The 20,579-nt window shown below is 52.5% G+C and overlaps 1 protein-coding gene and 1 pseudogene across 3 annotated transcripts; one reads left to right on the top strand and one right to left on the bottom strand.

Moving 5' to 3' along the window:
* Nucleotides 1-2,296: 2,296 nt before the first annotated feature.
* Nucleotides 2,297-11,173, bottom strand: CHRNA2 (cholinergic receptor nicotinic alpha 2 subunit). 3 transcript variants are annotated; one of them, XM_003793944.3, is made up of 6 exons: nucleotides 10,971-11,173; nucleotides 9,769-9,995; nucleotides 9,385-9,429; nucleotides 7,342-7,451; nucleotides 3,472-4,486; nucleotides 2,297-2,445 (listed from the first exon to the last, which is right to left on the bottom strand). In XM_003793944.3, exons 1-6 carry the CDS (start codon nucleotides 11,041-11,043, stop codon nucleotides 2,320-2,322), a joined length of 1,596 nt encoding a protein of 531 aa, XP_003793992.1. In that variant the 5' UTR covers nucleotides 11,044-11,173; the 3' UTR covers nucleotides 2,297-2,319. The 3 variants fall into 3 exon arrangements, with proteins under 3 accessions (XP_003793992.1, XP_023371367.1, XP_023371368.1); XM_023515599.1 differs by having other exon boundaries at nucleotides 9,814-9,995; XM_023515600.1 differs by lacking the exon at nucleotides 10,971-11,173 and having other exon boundaries at nucleotides 3,472-4,353; nucleotides 9,769-9,994.
* Nucleotides 11,174-19,511: 8,338 nt separating this feature from the next.
* Nucleotides 19,512-20,579, top strand: part of LOC100957026 — a 4,994-nt pseudogene continuing 3,926 nt past the window's right edge.

The following is a 20,579-nucleotide window of genomic DNA, read 5'->3' as shown; positions in this document are numbered from 1 at the left end:
AGGAGGACTCACGGAGAGACAGGAGGACTCATGGAGAGACAGGAGGACTCAAGGAGAGACAGGAGGACTCAAGGAGAGACAGGAGGACTCATGGAGAGATGTGTCCAAGTTAGGGCCTTGGGCCGAATCTGCTCTCTCCCACCCTCTCTCCTCCTCCCTTTCCTTCCTTTCCTTCTTTCCTCCTCTCTTTTGTTATTTCTCCTTTTCCCTGCCTCTTTTCTCGTGTGTTTGTGTAGAACACTCTTTTACCTTCTTTCTATTTGACTTGTGGTTGAATTAAAATTGTTACCATTTGCTTTGTGGTTTGAGTGTTCTGTTTATTGAATCTGCCCTTTTAAGGAGAACGGTGACATCGCTGCATCCACACTGACCGAGGCCCATCAGCACTGGGCGAGGCGGGTATGGGGACATGGGAGGTGGGCCGCTGTGTGCTCCCCCACTTTGCCCCTGCATGGGCAGTTGGGGATGGTCCCTTTCATGGCCATGGAAGGAATGCCAGGTGTCATTCCTCTCTGTCAGCCCCAAAGCAACCCAGGCCCTGGAGGGCTTGGGTGACATTGATGATGGTAAGGTGTGGCCATGAGCAGGGTCCACACAGTTGAAGGATCAGCAGACTCAGCTTTGTTTCATCTCTTTACTCACATGCACGACAGGCAGGAGGCATGAATCACATGTGCACACACTGATGCACCAGGCAGGCAGGTCTGGGAGGCTGGACCAGGAAGCCCAGAGGCGGGGTGAGGGGACATAGCCCAGGTCACATGCTCAGGTGCAGGCAGGAGCCAGTGACCAGAATGGGCCCCACGTGGAGCATCTTGGGGAAGAAATGAGAAGTGGGGGCCTGGGCCAGGGTGTCCCCGGCAGGCAGGCTTCCCTTCCCTGGATCTGTCAGGGAGCAGTGTGTAGCAGTTTGGAAGGAGAGGACCCCAAAGACCAAAAGCAAACCAGAAGCTTGCCCTACTCGGCTCCCTGCCCAAAGTGGCCACACTGTCCACAGAACCCAGTGCCCACATCTGTTAGCTGCTGAGGTCCTGCCCTCGGGGGCTGGACAGAGCTCAGGACAGGCCCCGGGCTGACCCCCCACTCCTGATACCCGGGAGCAGCAGCTTGGCCAGGCTCTGCACACAGCTGCAGTCCCCCAAGTGCATAGTCCAAGGCACAAGAACAGCTCTGCAGAGGGCTCACAGTAGGTCAGATACATTTCCAGCTCTGGGAGGAAAAGGCTGAGAAGGGCACAGTCCAACAGCTTTTCCCTGAACACAGTGGTCTTGGGTCCAAGATGGTCCAGTTCGTTCCCTTCAACCACACAGAGGTGCCGAGTGCTGATCATGACACCTGGAGCTGTGCTGGGTGCTGGGCCCCAAGACAAATAAAAGGCAGAGGCCTTGCCCTTGAGGAGTCCAGAATCAGAGAAAGGGAAAGAAACATCTTAAATTCGGAAGTGAGCTGATGGAGCAGGGCTGGGGCAGGGGACAGAGGACAGTCTGGACACACCGCCAGTTTGAGTGGAGCCAACAGCAGCTCAGGAGGTTGTTTCCAGTCTGTCCACTTCACGCTGAAGGACAGCAATCTGCAGGCAGGAGCACTTGGGTCTCCCAGACCTCCTAGGGCCCTGCTAGGGCTGAGACCCTCTGCAGAGAGGAAGGGAGAGGGCAGGCATTAAAGGGGAGGTTAGACGGGGCTCAAAGGTGTTGCCCAGCTACCTGCCTCCACCCATCTCTCTCTCCTCTGGGAGGGTCCCTCCAGGCAGGCCCTGCTCCTTCTGCTGTGCCCAAGGGCTCTGAACCCTGCAAGCTCAGCCTCTGAACCTCATGTTCAGCCTGGTTTAGAGATACCCCAACCAGCCTCTCCAACCTCTTCCCACTGCCCTTCACAACAGAGCCCCATACCCCAGCTGCTGTCCCTGGCACCAGGGCTCATTCCCAAACCCAAAATGTCATTCAGAGCTCTTCCACCCCAGGGCGCCTTGTCCCCCTCCTCTCCATCGGCCCTGGCCCCCCAGTGTGAGGGCTGCACTGCTCTTGCAGGATAGTCTGGCTCTGCCCCATGTCGCCCCATCTTGCTACCGTGTCCTAACTTCCTGCAGACTCTCTCAGCACCCGGAACTGGTCTTTGTGCCTACAGCTTCTCAGCACTCAGTACTCGGTTAAAACCCCAGTGACTAGGCCTGAGCCGGTGCAGGGAGCCCATGGAGAGGGACCCGCCGGCAGATGGCGTCCACCCCCCTCCCCCAAGAGACCACTCTAGACACCAGTACTGTTAAGGGTGGTCGACAGGTGGCCAGCAGGACCACCTGGGAGCAATGGAAGGGATGCAGTGTCAGATCATTCCAGCCAGGAAGGGAGGAAGGAAGAGGCCAACAGTGCCCAGGAAGCAGACGACGATGAACAGCCAGAGGAATATCCTGTCAATGACCATGGCGACGTACTTCCAGTCCTCCTTCACCTGCAGGCAGAAATGGGCTCACAGTGACAAGGGCTGGGCCTCGGGAAGGGGTATGTCCCTCGGGCAAGGCCCCTGCAAGGATGGCTCAGGGCAGCAGCACCTGCCCCACGGAGACCCCGGGAGTGAAGGTCAGTGCAGGGACAAGGGGAGACAAGGTGGGCTTCAGGCTCAGACAACCCTCTCCTGGTGATTCCTGTCCTATCTTGCACCCTCCACGTGGCCCAGAGCCTTTCCCTGAGCTCTCAGGTTGCAGGCAAAGGACACCAGAGAGATGTCCGAGGTGGCAGAACCGCCTAGGGGCATGGCCCTCCTGAGGTCTGCAGGGTTTCAGGGCAACATCAACTTAAATGCAACAATTACAAAACGCCAAGACTTTGCTGCCCCCAAGTTGCCACCCTGCCCACCTGCAGAAGGAGGCAGAGGAAGGGGGGTGTGACTTGGAGCGGGTTGAGCATGGGGCAGGGGACTTTGTGGGTCTTGGGAGGTGGGTGTGACTTGGGGCAGGTTGAGCATGGGGCAGGGGACTTTGTGGGTCTTGGGAGGTGGGTGTGACTTGGGGCAGGTTGAGCATGGGGCAGGGGACTTTGTGGGTCTTGGGAGGTGGGTGTGACATGGGGCAGGGAACTTTGTGGGTCTTGGGCTCACAGCCCAGGCAAGGGAGTCTGGACTCCAAGCTGCTCCAGGATAAGATAAAGAGCAATTTTCTTATCTACTCACCAAGGCCACCCAGGAATAACCTCTGGAAGGGTTCAGTATCTGAGGTCCTCCCTCTCTGGCTGGTGGGCTCCCAGTTAGGCTGAGCTGGGCACACCTGACCCCTGTGGAAAATAACCTGCTCCTCTAATAAATTTCCTAAGAGCTGACAGCTAGACATTCCCTCTCACCATTTATTCTAAGCTCCTAAGGGCCATGATGGGTCCTCAAGGGAGGGGCCTGGGCTGGCCCAAGCTCATGCCTGGGAAGAGAAGGTTCTGTGCAAAGCTGGCGGGGTCACCCAGGCTGGCCCCTGACGCAGCCCCAACGCACCGAAGAGTCAGCATCCTCAGCACGCAGGTGGTCAGCAATATAACGCACGCCTTCCAGTGCCTTCTGCATGCGAGGTGACAGCAGGACCCCACTCTCCTGCAGTGAAGCCTCGGCCTTGGGACCTGAGGCCCCCTGATGCAGGCCACCGTGGCTGTGGAGGGCGCTGGCCCGGGTGGCAGAGTAAGCAGCACGCACCCATCTCTCTTCCTCCACCGCCAGCGCCTCCCTCTCCTCGGCATCCACGTCAGTCTCCAGCCAGTGGTACGAGGAGCCGAGCTTCAGGCCTGCAGGCGCTCGGAGCTCCAAGGGTGGCAGGGGCCGGCTCATCAGAAGCCAGCGGGGCACACACCCCAGGAGGGCCCCCCGTACCCAGCCGGGCATGGTGTGGGTGCTGGGCGAGCGGTGGTGCACGTTGAGCACGAAGACGGTGATGACGATGGACAGGGTGACGAAGATCATGGTGAAGAGCAGGTACTCGCCGATGAGCGGGATGACCAGCGAGGTGGACGGGATGATCTCGGTGATGAGCAGCAGGAAGACGGTGAGGGACAGCAGCACCGAGATGCACAGCGTGATCTTCTCGCCGCAGTCGGACGGCAGGTAGAAGACCAGCACGGTGAGGCAGGAGATGAGCAGGCAGGGGATGATGAGGTTCACGGTGTAGAACAGCGGCAGCCGCCGGATCACGAAGGTGTACGTGACGTCAGGGTAGATCTCGGCGCAACAGTCGTACTTCTTGGAGTTGTAGGTGCCCGTGGCGTTGACGATGGCCCACTCGCCGCTCTCCCAGTAGTCCTTCAGGTCCACCGCCTGCTCCATCTGCTCCAGGTCGATGTTGGCCTTGTCATAGGTCCAGGAGCCGAATTTCATCTTGCACCTCTGCTGGTCGAAGGGGAAGAAAGTGACGTCGATGCTGCAGGAACTCTTGTAGATGGCGGGCGGCACCCAGTGCAAGGTGCCCGTGGAGAAGAGGTGGGCCTTGGTCATGTGAGTCACCGCAAACTCCCCATCTGCACTGGGGAGAGGAGAGGACCTGGGTGCCCTGCACACCCCTTGCCCAAACCAGGCTGCTCTGAGGGGTGGCAGCAGGTGAACCCCAAGGATAAGGGCACATGCACACATGGGAGTCTCTCCCAGCTCACAGACAGTCACAGCAACCGGAGTTATCTTTTCACCTACCATCTTTTCAATGGCAAAGGTAGGATTTTTGAAGAATAAAGTGCTAAGAATGTTTCGAACAACCACTATTAACATTTTGATGATGGGGCCAGGTGTGGTGGCTCATGCCTATAATCCTAGCACTCTGGGAGGCTGAGGTGCGTGGATTGCCTGAGCTGACAGGTTTGAGATCAGCCTGAGCAAGAATGAGACACCATGTCTAAAAATAGTTGGGCATTGTGGTGGGCACCTGTAATCCCAGCTACTTGGGAAGCTGAGGCAAGAGAATCACTTGAGCCCAACAGTTTGAGGTTGCTGTGAGGTATGACGCCATGGCACTCTACCAAGGGTGACAAAATGTCTCAAAAATGTGTCCCCACATTTTGATAATGTATACATCATGTGAAACTATTATATGTTTATCTATATGAGAGTCAAATACACACATATCTGTGATCATGGGGTATATGTAGTGTGATTGCCTATTTATTTATTAAATATTTTAGAGTGATTATTTATGATTCTTTTTCTTTTCTCTTGCAGACATAGAGCTGGCTTCTGAGGTGGGGGTTCATGTCCTATCTACCTGGGAAGTGTCACCCTCTGCTCAGAAGAGGCCTAAGGTCTTTGCTGGTGAAGATACTTCCTGAATCCACCAACTTAACATGCATTTTGGAGCCAGCCTCATCCACCAGGTCCTCTACCCAAGCGGTGTAGGAAGATGAATATGAGGCAAGATTCCTGACCCTTCAAGGGTCACGAGGAAATAGGATGCAGTTGGAGCCACCACAGTATCAGAGAAGCACCAACAACACTGAAAACTGGCAGAGTGCACCCCACAGCCCTGGCTGGGATGAGCTGGGTCACCATGATGGCTGCCATTTGCACTTGGCCTTGACCTACAGTAGGATTTAGTGGAGCGATAGGTGGAGAGGGTGCCCTAAGCCCGAGAATCAGAAGAATGCATGGAAAAAAAAAATTCTTTTACCCTGTGGAGTTGTAGTTCCAAGGTAGAGATATAGACAGGCCAGAAACAGCAACTTTGAAAGAGTAACACTTGGTGGTAAAAGTTTCCTTTTTTTTTAAGGGCATTCTGGTCATTACACACAGTCACCACTAGGTGGCAATATGCACCCACTTGGAGGAAGACACGCGGCCATCTCTCTGATCCCCTTCCCGTCAACCTAGGGTGGGTTTCTGAGCCAAGGAGGAGCCTTCTTTAAATGTCCACAGGAGTTTGGTTCAGACTTCCGAATTGTCAAAAGAGGCAATCCTACAACTGGACTCTGCTCCTGCCCTCTGCCAGAAGCACAGAAACCAGAAACTAGAAGGACCCTCCCCGGGTGCCCACTCTGGGGACAGAAATATCATGGGGTGGGAGGTTCTGTGAGCCCCGCAGCAGCTGCAAACACTCCACCCCTGCAGTGGGACACCTGCCAGGTGACCCCGTGGTGAACATGTGTTCACCGAGATAGTTTGGCCTGACAGAGCGGACAGCGTAAGGAGCCACCTGTCCCATCTGGAGATGCCAAGTCCAGAAGTGGAAATTTTCCCTTTTATTTTATGGTTTAAAAATAGCATTTCTAAAGTAAGGTCGAATGAACTGGGGAATGCTGGGCTGGATGGGGTTCTTTGCTGCAGAACATTTAAAATGCTCTTGTGCTCTGCCATTTTCTGAAGGACCGGGGTGGGAATAGGAATATACAATGTTATCCGAAATTATCTGACCACAGAGCCCTTTTTGCTAAGTATTCATTCGTCTCTCCAGGAAGTATGCTCCTTAGCACCTTTAGAAAACACTTTTACACAAACATAACACCAAACACCTTTTGAATCTGAACTTCTTGACTTCTAAAAGAATTGCCTGATACCAAACACACAAAGGAAATTATAGATTTCTGTTTATTCTATTTTTTAAAAAAGTGATTTGGGCTGAGTGTGGTGGCTCACATCTGTAATCCTGGAAGGCCAAGGAAGGAGGACCCCCTGAGCCCAGGAGTTTGAGACCAGCCTGGACACATTAGCCAGACCCCATCGCTAAAAAAAAAGGTAGCCAGGTTTGATGGTGTGCCCTTGTAGTCCCAGCTGCTCAGGATACGGAGGCAGGAGACTCACTGGAGCCCAGGAGTTGGAGGCTACCGTGAGCTATGATGACACCACTACACTCTAGCCTAGGCCATAGAGCAAGATCCTGTCTCGCAATCTTTTTGTAAAGTTACTTATTTATTTTTTTAAATTTAACTTAATTTTTGTCCATGGGGGCTTTCTTTAGATGCCCCTGTCTTCTACTGGCTTCTAGTCATTATACTCAAAGATTAATCACTTTGTTTTTAAAGACAAGACAACTGTACAATAATATGATTTTTTTTTAAAGCCACGTGCATTTGTCCCCTCTGAGGGCGTAATCCCAGGATGCCGCTTACGTGGTCCAAGAGGCTGCCTGCCATCCTTCAAAACGCCAACATGGGCATTGTTTTCTGAGCCTGCACCACATTTTTCAAAGACTCCTTAGTACTGGCAAATTTTTGTCTCATTAGCACAGTGCCAGGCACCGATACGTGGTGGGCGTCTAAAATGACTTTGTGTGTGAGTAAGGGAACAAAATCAAAGAAATGAGGGAATGAAGAGACAGGTGGGCAGAGACACCCCGGGCCACATGCTCACCCCTCCTGGTGCCCTCCCGGTTCTCCCAGGACCGTAGCAGCTTCCTACTTGTTGTAGAGGACAATGTCAGGGGTCCAGATCATCTCTGAAGGGACCCGGAGGGAAGTGATGTTGCCGAAATCAGCAGGGTTCCAGCGAAGCTTGTAGTCATTCCACTCCTGTGAGTGAAGGGAAGCCAGTCACTGGGGCCACGGGGCGTGGGGGCTGGGCAAGGCTAGGACAGCCAGAGTGCCCCAACGTTGGGCCAAGCAGCCAGCGTAGAGCACCCAAGCTCCCTACCTGGCCCCACAGAATGGAATTCATTGCCATACCAGGAAAGGGTTCGTCTAGCAAGCAGCCAGTCTTTCTTTGCCCCAAATTTAGTAGCCAGGGTCCTGGGTACCCAAGTGGATCGGTCACCCAAGTCCTGCCCTCTAGGCCTTATTCCTCCTCTCCTTGTCTGGATGACCCAGTGGCCACTTCACTCATCTGTACTAAAGTCACCATTTTTAGTGTTCATAGTTTGTGTGTTTTCTGAACTCTCAATCCAGGAAGGGCCTCCACTGCAGACCAGGCAGGGACTGCCGAGCAGGTGGCAGCATCTCCCCATTAGGCAGATAAAGAAACTGAGGACCAGAGAGGTGGATAAAAACACCTCCCAGAGGCACACAGTTGAGACAGGGGAGTTAACCAGGGACCTCCAAATTGTGCTCCCAAGCACTGCTAGGGGTTCCCATCAAAGAGGGGGTGCTCTGGGCCTCACCCTGGCTTCTACCAAAGCATATCCAAATCAGTCACCCAACCCCAAATCAAGTCTTGTTCTCTAGAGAAAGAAGTTCATCTGCCAAGTTTTCAGATTCAACCAATATTTGGGGCCCCTACCCCAAGTTGGAGTATACTGATCCTCTCCGGCGTGTGGCCATAGATTGTACTATTCCCATTTTACAGATGAGGAAACCGAGGCTCCAGTGTTAAGTAGGTTGGCCAGTATCACAGGCTAATCAGAAGCAGCGCTGGGTGGCCTGACTCCCACTCCAGTGTTTCTTCCTCACCCCTTCCCTCAGCCCCTAAAGCTGAGGGGACAGACCCATGGGACAGCTGTGGCAGCCTAGATTCTAGCCTTACCTCTCCCTAAATGCACATGAGTCATGACTGTGTGTCTCTCCAAGTCCCTTCATCACTCGGGCCCTCAGTTGGCACATCTTAAAGATGACCCAAGCAACTCCCTAATAGCCCCTGAGTGATGGTGTCAGAGGGGTCAAAGCCTCCAGCCTAAGCAGGATCTGTGTCCCCTCCCCAAATCCAACTGGGGACTCCATGATTGCTTGACCAATACTACAGGACAGACAGGACACTGGGCCAATTTCTTCCAGTTCCCTGTCTCTTGAGACCCATGCTCTGAGATCCCTGAGCCTTGAGGCAAGAACTCTGACTCCCCTGCAGGAGAGGGCAGGGGGCCCAGCTGGAACTCTCCAGAACCATCCAAAGTTTTCCATCCAGCCATCCCTGCTGAGGGGCAGACCTGTGACTGAAGCTGTCTTAGACCCTCCAGATCAGCCACCAGCCCAAGACCACACCCCAGTATTCACCACGTAAAGTGCAAGAAACCACCCCAACTCCTGGCTGCAAAACCAGGAGACGGAATAAACCAGGCATCACTTAAGGGTTAGTTGGGGGCACAGACAGGAGTGCTCAGTGCTTTCCTGGAAGAAGCCTGGGGCTCCAAGCTGGGCACAGCTGGCCCTCCCTTCCTTCTCTGGCCCAAATGCTCTGCTTCCTGCTACCCTCAGCTGTTCAGGGGCAGAATGAAACCTCTGGGTGGCTTTGGTAATGACTCCTCAGCAGCAAGGACACATGGAATGCCGGTGTCCTGGAAAGCATTGCTTAGCTCTGGTAGGTGACATCAGAGAACCCAGACACATTGTGGCGAGAACCCAGCCACAAACACTCATGGGCTGTCAGAATGGGGAACTTCTGAAGCACCCCAAGGGGCAACTGTGAATTCAGAATCTCCTGTTCCTTGGCCCCCCACCTTAGTCACCGAGCTCTGGGAAGGCTGGGGGTTCATGGATTCCTGCCCTCCTCCTGCTGGGACCATAGGAAGGTCCTCACCTGCTTTAGCCAGACATTTGTGGTCATCATTTGGTTCTTCTCATCCTGGAAAGAGACGAAAGAGAAAGAACAGAGGGAGGGACTCAGCCCCAGAAAACAGGCGAAGTGGCAGGGGCTGTTTCAGGCATTGCAAGCACAGCCCGCCAGTGCTGCCACCCTTAATCAGAGTCTTAATCAGGGTGACACAGGCACTGCTGCCAATCACTGCCCTCCTAGGAGGGACTCCAGGCCTGGGGGGTGTTGGGGATGGGTGAGGGAGACGGAGCAGCCTCTGAGGTCGAGGAGAGAATGGGGCTGGGGCCAAGAGAGGAGTCTGGGGAAGCCGCTGGTAAAGAGGGGGTCTGGGGCCTGACTCTGGGGTGAGGGCCCTGAGAACAGGCATACCACATCGATGAGCTGGGCAATGGACAACCCGAATCGCACGATCACCACGTCCGAGGTGTTGGGCACCGGGCGCGCCCAGCGGTTGTAGCCCCCGAAGAGGTGTTTGAAGAGGCGGTCCTCAGCTTGGGGGTGGGAGCCTCTCTGTGCTGGCCGGGGCACAGTGGGACCAGAGGAGGAGGGGGTATCTCCAGAAGCCAGGGCAGGCGGGCGCTGGGCTTCTTCTCCATCTGCTGTGAAACCAGAGCCACTCAGCCTCACTGGTCCTCAGTCTGCTCATCTGTCAAATGGGGCTGTGAATCCAGCCCTTATCTCAGAACACTATTCGGGATGAAATAGAATCAAGCCCGTCAAAACTTAACACAGCACAGGGCACGCCATGCAGAGATCGAGAAAGGTCAGCTGCTTTGTGACAGTAGCTAAGAAAAAAACAGAACAAGTGCTGTAGAGGGGGACAGATGCAGAGACATGGGGACACTCAGAGACAGGATTCAGCTCTGATCTGTGGAGCCCTGAGATACTCCTGGTCTGCGTTGGGGGCACGCCATGAGCCTGGCGGGGCGAGGGGCCTCTCTCTTGCCCTTGTCAGATGGGCCATTACTGCTACCAGGGTGACCCTCTGCCACTTCAGGCATGTCCTCAATCTTTCTTAAACCACTGGCATTTGCCACTTCTAATCAGGAAGGCAAAGCATTGCAAAATTATCTGATGACTTCTCTCCTGCCTGCTTTCACCAAGTTCTGCAAATAGCTTCACCACTCTGGGGCTCTGCTGCCTGAGCAAGTCGAGAACTTCTGCTCCAAACACCAGAAAAATGTGTCAGCACCATCTGTGACAGAAAGCACAGCAGTGACAATAGCCACCGTGTATGTGCCCTGAGTGCCTGCTGTGTCCCCGATGCTAGTCACAAACGTTCATTCAGTCCTCACAATAGCCCTGGGAGGTCCACAATACTATTTGTGTTTTGCAGCTGAAGAACATTGAAACTTGGGGACGTTCAAGGTGACACAGCTGCTAATGTTAGAAATCGGAGCACCCCCCTCCCACCTTCTCCCGGTAAAACCAGGCACCCAGCGAATGGCCGCTGATGTCCCCTGCAGCTTTGAGGGTTAGTCACAATGAGGTCTACCTGCAGGAGCATCCTTCCCCCAAACAGCTTGTGAGCTTGTAGTGTGACCTGAGGTTTCACTGATGCCGTGACTCACCTGCTGGAGTCAGCAGCAGCCAGCACAGGCTGAGCCTCCTCAGGGACAGGAGTGCAGGACCAGAGGGACCCATGACTTCAAAGGAGGGACTTGGCAGCCCTGGACTTCAGAAGGTGGTAGCTGGGGCTTTGCTGTGGGTTGAACCTCGGACCACGTCCCCAGCAGGGCTCAGTGAAGCTGCTGCTGGATTCTGTGAAGCTGAGGCTGAGGCTCCATCTCACAGCCTAACCTGAGCGAGCCCAAGAAAGGGCTGTTAGGGCTGGGCCTCCTTCATACAGGCATGATTTTGTCTCTCACAGTCCTCAGAGGTGTGGAGGGTGAGCAGCGCCAGTGAAGGGCTCCGGGGATTTCCTGGGGAACCAGCCTCTTCCTCCCCCCAGAGTCAGCCAGCTGCTTTGCCTTAAGACAAGCCCCCAGCATGCTGCCTTCAGGACCTCAAAATGGGAATAATAGCAAATGGCAAAAGGTGGTCGACAAAAGAACACAGGTACCGTTCACAATAGCCACATGCCCATCTGCTGATGAGGGGATGAATCAAAGATGCTCTGTCCAGAAGGTGGAATGGGACTCAGCCACGCGAAGGATGGGTGGGCTGACGCGTGCTACAGCCTGGGTCAACGCTGAAAACGCTAGGCCAAGTGAAAGAAGCCGGTCACAAAAAGCCACACAAAAAGATAATATCATAAAAAACGTGTTTGTCTTCATCCAGGCTGTTCTCACATACAACGCTTAAAAATCCTTGGAATCTCCAAAGCGCTGTCTTTTTGTATGCTAATGAGTGGGCAGGTGGCAGGCAACCCCTGGGTAGTTTCAGGATGGGGCAGGCCCCAGAAAAACCACACTAAGACTCTGAAGGCTGGAACTTTCAGTCCCACCCCCAACCTCAGGAAGGGAAAAAGGCCTAAGGTTAAGCTGATCACCAGTGGTCACAGGTTTCCTCAATCACTGGGTTTGGAGAGTTTCCAGATAGGTCACACTGGGAGGTTCCTGGACAGTGGCCCTCCTGGGAGGTGTGGAAGCTTTGAGCCCCTCCCCCACGCCCAGCACCAGGCATCTCTTCCTGATACCTTATGTAGATCAGTGAACTTAAGTGTTTCTCTGAGTTAGTGAGCTGTTCTAGCAAATTAATCAAACTCAGGGAGAGAGTCATGGGAATCCCAATTTATAGCCAGTAGGACAGAAGCTCAGGTAAGATAACCTGGGGTAACCTATAGAGGGCAGAAAATAGGTTACCAGTTGCCCAGAGCAACAGTGGGAAGAATGGGAGTGACTCTTTAATAATCTCTGGGTTTCTTCCGGTGGGGTGGGAAGGTCATGAGAAAGTTCTAGAACTACATACTGGTGACAGCTGCACAGCGGCTCATACCTGTAATCCTAATACTCTGGGAAGCCGAGGCTGCAAGATCTCTTGAGCTCAGGAATTCAAGGCCAGCCTGAGCAAAAGGGAGATCCCGTCTCTATTAAAAAGAAAAAAAATTAGGGCAGCACCTGTGGCTCAGTGAGTAGGACACCGGCCCCATATACCGAGGGTGGTGGGTTCAAACCCAGCCCCGGCCAAACTGCAACAAAAAATAGCCAGGTGTTGTGGCAGGTGCCTATAGTCCCAGCTACTCAGGAGGCTGAGGCAAGAGAATCGCCTAAGTCCAGGAGTTGGAGGTTGCTGTGAGCTGTGATGCTATGGTACTCTACTGAGGGCAATAAAGTGAGACTCTGTCTCAAAAAAAGAAAAACGAAAAAAACTAGCCAGGTGTGGTGGTGGACACCTGTAGTCCTAGCTACTTGAAAAGCTGATATAGGAGGATCACTTGAACCCAGGAGTTTGAGGTTACTGTGAGCTAGGCTGATGCTGCAACACTCTACCTAGGCAATAGAGTGAGACTCTATCTCAAAATAAATAAATATTTCTTTTAAAAGTTTACGCATAAATTAGCACTTAAAAAAAAATAGACCTTCTTGCTGAGGGAACCATGATGTTCAGGTACACGCTGTATGGGTGGCCTAGGAAAGTAAGCCTAGCTCTGAGGACAGACAGTGGACATAGAATTTCCTTTGCAAATGATGAGAATGTTCTGGAACTAGATAATGGTGGCAGTTACACAATGTTCCAGAGGTACTAAATTTCACTGAAAGCAAATTTTATGTTATGTGTATTTTGACCACACTCTTTAAAAAAGAATAAGGGTAAAAGTGTTTTTAAAATGTAAACCATAGGGGCAGCTCTAGTGGCTCAAAGAAGTAGAGTGCCAGCCCCATATGCCGGAGGTGGTAGGTTCAAGCCCAGCCCTGGCCAAAAACTGCAAAAAAAAAAAAGCGTAAAATGTAAACCACTAGGTTCATGAGTGAGTCACAATTATTATTTATGGAGGTGTGAAACCATTTCTCTCTGGTCATTCTCACCCCCTGCCTCCACAATTCCCCCAACCCCCTCTTCCCTGACCCTGCCTTTCTGCTAATTCCAGCCACCTGGGTCCTCTGGCTCCTCCAGGGCCTACCTCCGTCCTGCCCTCCTGGCAGAGGACAAGAATTGGGCTGAGGTTGGCAAACATGGCTTGGAGTCCTGGACCTGTCACTGACGGTGGTGAGCCTTGGGCCATCATTAAACTCCAATGAGATTTTGTCTCAAGATAAGAATCACACATGCCCTGCCCAGCCAAGACAAGGGCAGGGAGCAAAGAGGCTCACTTGTGCCCTGAGAGCTCCTGAGAACTATAGAGGACAGGGCTGGGGAGCAGGAGACAGTGGCATTGCACAGTGACAATTTATGTCAAATGGGAGAAGGGATGTGGGACGGATTTGATGGGAATTTCAATGTGTTGGAATTTCCAGCACATACTTACCACAAGAGGCGTTTCCAGAGGGTATTTAGGGTAAGAAGGCCTGCCTGTGTCAATTTTCCCAAAAGGTTTTAATTCGAAGACTCACTAGATATTGAGAATTTGTCTACAGCCCTGCTACCCTGAAGGTCCCAGATCTCAGAAGCTAAGCAGGGTTGGGTCTGGTTAGTACTTGGATGGGAGAAATTGAAAATTACATATATCTCCTGTCCCCTCAGGAGAATATTCCCTCTAATCAGCAGCCAAGCTTATCCTCGGCGCCACAATACTCCCCACCCCTGCCCTGGGTTTCCTAACTTTGCCCCATTTCTGACAGATGCCTCGTTCCTCGGCCCTGGGAAACCCCAGCTGGCAGGTGGAAACAGCTGGGGGCCCCCAGAACGTGTGCTGCTCTGGAATTTGGAGCAAACCTTGGAGAGTGTGGCCCACCACACTCCCAGAACAGGGCCCACTCAGGGCCGGGGTGGGAAGTTTCTCTGTCCACACAACAAACACCAGAGCATAGTTCTCAACAGTTCTCGCTCAGACCTGCAGCTTTGTAAACGTGAAAACTAACATCTTGCAATTTACACGTTTGTGCAGTGCCAGCCCCAGCCTGGACCTGGCAGCCTCAGGATCTGGAGTCTTGGGCCTGCATGGGGCCTATCCCGAGGGGATTTCCCATTGCAGAGGCCACAGCATAGCTGTGCCAGAGAAAGCTATTGTTGCCATCTTGCTCCTTTCTCTCAATCTTTTTTTCTATGTACAAATAATCACCTGCATTATCTCTAAATCCAGGGATCCGAGACAATTATTACTTCCTTTTGATAACTTTTTGCATTTTCCAAATTTCCTACGCAAGCATGAATTAGTGACTTCATACAGCCAAGGATTTTCAAATGGACAGCAACATCTCTGTGGTTTTACACACCCTCCCCTCATCTGTCTACACAAAGTGTGAGTGGGCAGGGGCAGGGGCCACTCACACTTTGTGTAGACATATGACGCTATGCTTGCCTTCGTATGGGGTGTAGGGAATCAAAGCAGTGGTAAAAGGTGGAAGCAACTCCTGTGTCCATTGTGGCAAATGAATAAACAAAACGGGGTCCATATATACAGTGGAATATTATTTGGCCTTCAAAAGTCAGGAAATTCTGACCCATGCTATGACATGGGTGAATCTTGGAGACGTTATGCTCGATAAAATAAGACCATGACAAAGAGATGAATATCTTATGATTCCCCTCAGCTGAGGTCCCTGGAGTAGGCAAATTTACAGAGACAGAAAGTAGACTGGTGGGTTCCAGGGTCTAGGGGCAGGAGAATGAGAAGTTTGGGCCTAAGAGGAACAGAGTTCAGTGTGGGAAGGTGAAAAAGGTTTGGAGACGGACGGCGCCCAACAGAGGGTGTTCCTAATGCCACCGAAGTGTGCACTGAATTATGGTTAAAGAGGTAAATTATGTTATGCACATCTTATGCATATTTTACCACAATAATAAAAGAAAGTTGGCTGTGTTTATCTAGAATCTGCCTGGTGCTAAGGCAAGAATGAGCACACAAAATTGGATGCAGTGTCTGAAGCCCTTGTGGGGCACCCAAGCTGGGACAAAGTCACTGGGGCTTTCTACCATGACTGGGCTCCTTAAAGGGGAAGCCTGTGTCCTGTTCCCCTTTGCCCCCTGCCCCAGACCAGCCCCAGCTCACTGTGCGGCCTCTGGGTGTGCAAAGCCACCTCCAAGAGGTGCCTGGGGAGGGAGCTCTGAGAATCTGTGGAAGGAGACTCAGGCGGGCCACTTAATTTAGGGGGCGACATTGCGTCAGATATTTGCTCCCATAAACTAGCTGCTCATTTTGTCTTTTGTTCATTTATGTTTCCACCACCTCATCCTTGATGGAGGCCAACAATGTGCCAGGCACTGGGGACAGAGAAGTGAGAGGACAAGGTCTGGGAGGACGCAGTGGAGAAGAACCAGAAGGATGAGGTGGTGCCTGTGGCTCAGAGGAGTAGGGTGCCAGCCCCATATACCAGAGGTGGTGGGTTCAAATCCAGCCCTGGCCAAAAACTGCAAAAAATTAATTAATTAATTATTAATTATTAATTAATTAAAAGAACCAGAAGGACATCCGTGGAGCTAGCCATGTGGTTCCTTTTCTTTCTTCCATCTTCTCTATCCCAGAGCACGTAGGATCCCCAATATCTCACACACACCCCTCCTTCATTGGCCTGTGGATCACCACCATCTGGAAGTTTCGTTTGCTTGTTATCGTAAAACCAAGAAGAATTACACCACTCAATTGCTGAGCTCTACCATCACACAGGTGTGAAGATTCTTTAGTTTTCCTTAGATTTTAGGAAATAGGGCTGAGTAAACGCAGGGAAATCCTCTCTGATGTTCCCTCCTACAAGGCCTTTCTCTGACCCACCTGCATTTGTGTGGTTTTCACCTTTACTAGGTACTATGGCCTCCTTTGGGCCCCACGTCACCCCCAGGAGGGTGTGAGGAGGAGATACTATGATCCCTGCTATAGAAATTTTAAAAAAATAATGTTCAGAGAAGTTGAACTGATTTGTCCAAGTCCACGTAGTTAAAAATAGTGATGAAGCTGGGATCAAGCTAAGGGCTTCGGGATCTAAACTATAAGGTGATAACTTGCAGTGTGCTAATTACGAGGAAGGCAGTTTTGTGTAAGCAACTCAGGCAGTGCTGAGATGTGTCCTGCAAACCCTGTTACTGTCGTCCTACAGCCACTATCGGGACTGAGGTCTGTGGGGGACAGGACCCACCTGTATCCAAGGTCGTAGGAACCTCCTCTAGGCTCAGATACACTAATTCATCTTTCCTAACGATATTGTGGCTGCAAATGCCAAGGCCGTGATCTGTTTCGCCTTCTAACTAAGTGCATTTATAAAAAGAAGGCTTTCTCCCCGTTAGTGAGAATAGGAATCCAGACATGCTAAAATTGCATCCCTCACGGGTCCAACGAGAGCTGTCCCACGTGCAACGGAGACACAGTGACTATAGAGGTTTTATTCCAACGAGACGCCTCAGATCTGCAGCCCTTGTGATTAGCCCCCTATGATCATTTCATTAAGTTGTCGCAGGAAACCAAAGGAGGAATTGTTGCAGGTAATTGACAGTAATTAAAGCAACCTTCCACCTCTGATTAGGAAGATGTCCAAAGAGAAAAAGCTGGGGACTCTGACCCTCTGAGTGGCTAGATTGGCAGGTGTGGGGAAGAGGGCGGTGACATGCCTATCTGTAAGTGGGGCTGGGTGCATGGAGTACGGAGAAGCCTGCACAGAAACCGTGCGTATGTCAAGTGCTCAGACATCAGCACCCCACTGGGCTTGTAAGTCGCCGCCGCCACCACCTTAGCCCATGCCCAGACTGCCTGGCCCTGGCCCCACCTCACACCCACTGCAGCCTCTCCCACTCACCTGAATCCCGGTTCCGTGAAGTCAAGGTCATTTGGATTCACTTCCCTGACTGTCTCCCCACTGCAGCTGGTTTTCAACCTGTCACTCACCAGGCCACGTACTCCTCTGCCTATGAGCACTACCTTCTCCAGAAAGCCAGCTCAGACCCCACCCAGTTCCTGTCTGCCATCCCGAAGCCACCCCTTCTCCCCCTCCACAGAGCATGGGAGTCCCAGCTCTCACAATTGCCAATACTACACCCCCAAACAAACCCTTCGATTAGAGGAAATTATATTGTTTCCTCTTGCAAATAATTTCACAATTATTGCGTAGGGGGAGAGAACATGGTTCTAGTTTCTATGCCTGTTCTCCTCAATAACTAGATCAATCACAGAAGCTTCACATCCTGAGGTTGGATAGAATCGGAAAGGTCATCTGAGCCCCCACGCCAGCCAATGTAGGGATCTACTTACAATATTCAGCCCTGGAAAACCCCAGCAATGAAGAACTTGCTATCTCCTGAATCAATAAATGCCACCCATGCCCGTTAGCCTTTAATAAATGCACAGAATATTTGCTGAATGGATAAAGAAAAGAACAAAAGGATTCATAGTAAGAAAGACAGAGGAGCAGACACTGTATAGTAAAACCACTACTCCCGGGACTGAGCCACCCTCACCAGCCCGGAGGCAGTGACTGTCACTCAGCTCTGGAAAACCCCACTCCGAACTAAAATTTCAGGAAGATAAAATTTTTCTAGAAGCAAGTGACTTCCAACATTCTGACATAACCCCCTCCAGGGTACCCAGAAGCTGCTAGTCCCCCTCCGGGCCCACACCCACCATCTCCCCCCATGCACATCATCCCCCAACATAAGCCTTGGGGGGGCATGTTTCTTACCTGGGGTCACAGAAGACAGGCCATTCGAGGAATGCAGGGGGCCAGCCCAGAGTGGAGATGTGGGGCAGCTGACAATAGTGCCCCCAGAAATGGAGCAGCAGGAACTGAACAGTCACTTCCTTTCATGGTCAAACAGAGGCTGACGCTTGAGGGTTTGGGAGACACCCCGGTGAGATGAGGGAGATTCTGGAGGGTCAGTGGGCTTCCTGGGGACAGAAGGACAAGCTTAGCGGAGAGGTCAGTTTCCCTGGGACTGCCGGGCTCTGACAGCCAGAGAAGGTGACATGCAGGTCCCACCTCTTCACAGCTTCATGAAGAGGGCACCTTGGAGAGCCGGCCACACAGGAGTCAGCAGGTAAAACCCAAGCCTGACCCTAGGAGGGACATGGGCTTAGCAAACAGGCACACAGACTCATGCTTTCCTCTCCTCTCTCTCTCTCTCTCTCTCTCTCTCTCTCTCACACACACACACAGACATACACACAACCCCTCTCTGGGAGAAGGAGGAGCCTGCGACTGTTCAGCCTGTGTCCAGTGGGAACTCACTCAGACCTGCTTTCCCTCTGGCCAGGCACTGTGACGCTTTGCTTCCTGCTCTGAGGGACTCTACGCTCCAGGATCATTGCTTGGGGCCCCTTGAGCCCACCCACAGGGTAGGTGCTCCTGGGTCCTTCGGCTGTGTCTCTGCACCAGCCCAGTTTTCTCCTTCCCTTTCTCCCCTGGGGGACACCTACCCCCCCACCCAGCCACCTACAGGACCAGTGAGTCACTTGCCTGCCACCTCCTCAGCCTCCTTGCAGGGGACCTTGCCTTCTGGTTCCCAGAGAAGCCCCCTTCCTCTTGAATTAAACCAGGAATTCCGTTCCTCCTCCCCCGCCCCTGTGATCTTGAGGACACCAGCTATTAACAGCCCCCGGATTCTCAGACCTTCCTTCTGGGTCCTGCCTCTCAGCCCCTAAGTCAGCTCAGCCTCCATCCTAAAGCCTCTTTGGAGTCTGCCTCCCCTCAAGGTAGCTGGATCTCTCATCTCCTTTACTTTGTTAAAAGCAAAGACCTGACCTGGGGACCCCCAGGATCGGGTTTCTGGCTCATCAACAGCTGTACAAGCCCTGTCATGTCGCATAAACTTCCTGTGCCTCAGTTTCCTCACATCTAAGAGGAGGCTGTGAATCATGGCTCCTACTTCAAAGGCCTGGTCAGAGGAGTACATGAGTCAGTATAAATAAAGTGTCCAGAGCAGTGGGGAGTCCCTGGCATATACACACCCAACCTAGATGTACATCACACGTGCATCTGTGCCTGCTGCTACTAGTATCATATTTTGAGCAAATGAAAAGAAATAAAATCCAGCTGGGACCCTGGGGGCCTGGGAGGGTTTGGCCTCTCAGCGTGCCAGCGTGAGGCCTCAAGATGGCAGGCAGAGGGAGCATTGGAGCAGGCACTGCGCGCTGAGTTCTGTGCGACATGTGACTTGCACACCAGCTGGGTCCGCCACAGCGCAGGACCCAATTTTCTTCACCATGGGGATGTGGCCCACCACGCAGGAGCCCTGGGGGCTGCGGCCTTGGCACTGCTGCAGGCCAACACCGACGTACCTCTGTCCGAGCACAGAGAGCAGCGCTGGGATATCTGGAGGATGTAGAGCTGAGAACTCTGGACGAGGAATCAAGAAATGTCAAAGCAAAGGAGCCAGAAGGGAGCTGTGATCATGGCCCTGCGGAGTCCGGGCCGCTTCCTTTGTGGAGAGCGGGCTGCAGACCCATCCTCCCTGAAATCCGGGCTGGAGGAGCTGGGCATCCACTCTGCGCAGTGGTGAAGGAGCAGGCTGGGACTGAAGGGAAGGACATCCAGTCTTGTTTCAAGGGAGAAATCTTCCTGGATGAAAAGAAAAGGTTTTATGATCCACGAGGGCAGAAGAGGATGTTTATGGGGGTTACCTGTCTGGGAGTCTGGTACAACTTCCTCCAGGCCTGGAAAGGAGGCTGCTCTGGAAACCTAGAAGGTGAAGGCTTCATCCTCAGGGGAGTTTGTGTGGTGGGATCAGGAAAACAGGGCACTCTTCTCGAGGACAGAGAAAAAGAAGTGAAGACGACGTAAACGTGCTTTCTTATCTTGAAGCTGCTAGGACGATCAAACCCCAGACTTCCAGCAGCACCTGTGGCTCAGTGAGTAGGGCGTTGGCCACATGCACCAGGGCTGTTGGGTTCAAACCCAGCCGGGCCAGCTAAAATCAACGATCATAACTGCAACAAAAAAAATATCTAGACGTTGTGGCGGGCGCCTGTAGTCCAAGCTACTTGGGAGGCTGAGGCAAGAGGATCACTTAAGCCCAAGAGTTTGAGGTTGCTGTGAGCTATGGCATCACAGCATTCAATCCCAGGGCAACATAGTGAGACTGTCTCAAAAAACAAAAACACAGGCTCGGCGCCTATGGCTCAAGCGGCTAAGGCGCCAGCCACATACACCTAAGGTGGGGGG

Source organism: Otolemur garnettii, unplaced genomic scaffold (assembly GCF_000181295.1).
Source record: "Otolemur garnettii isolate 467f Iridium unplaced genomic scaffold, OtoGar3 scaffold00074, whole genome shotgun sequence".
Lineage (NCBI taxonomy): Eukaryota > Metazoa > Chordata > Mammalia > Primates > Galagidae > Otolemur > Otolemur garnettii.
Note: the sequence above shows the minus strand (reverse complement) of the source record. Positions and strands in the feature narration are given on the sequence as shown.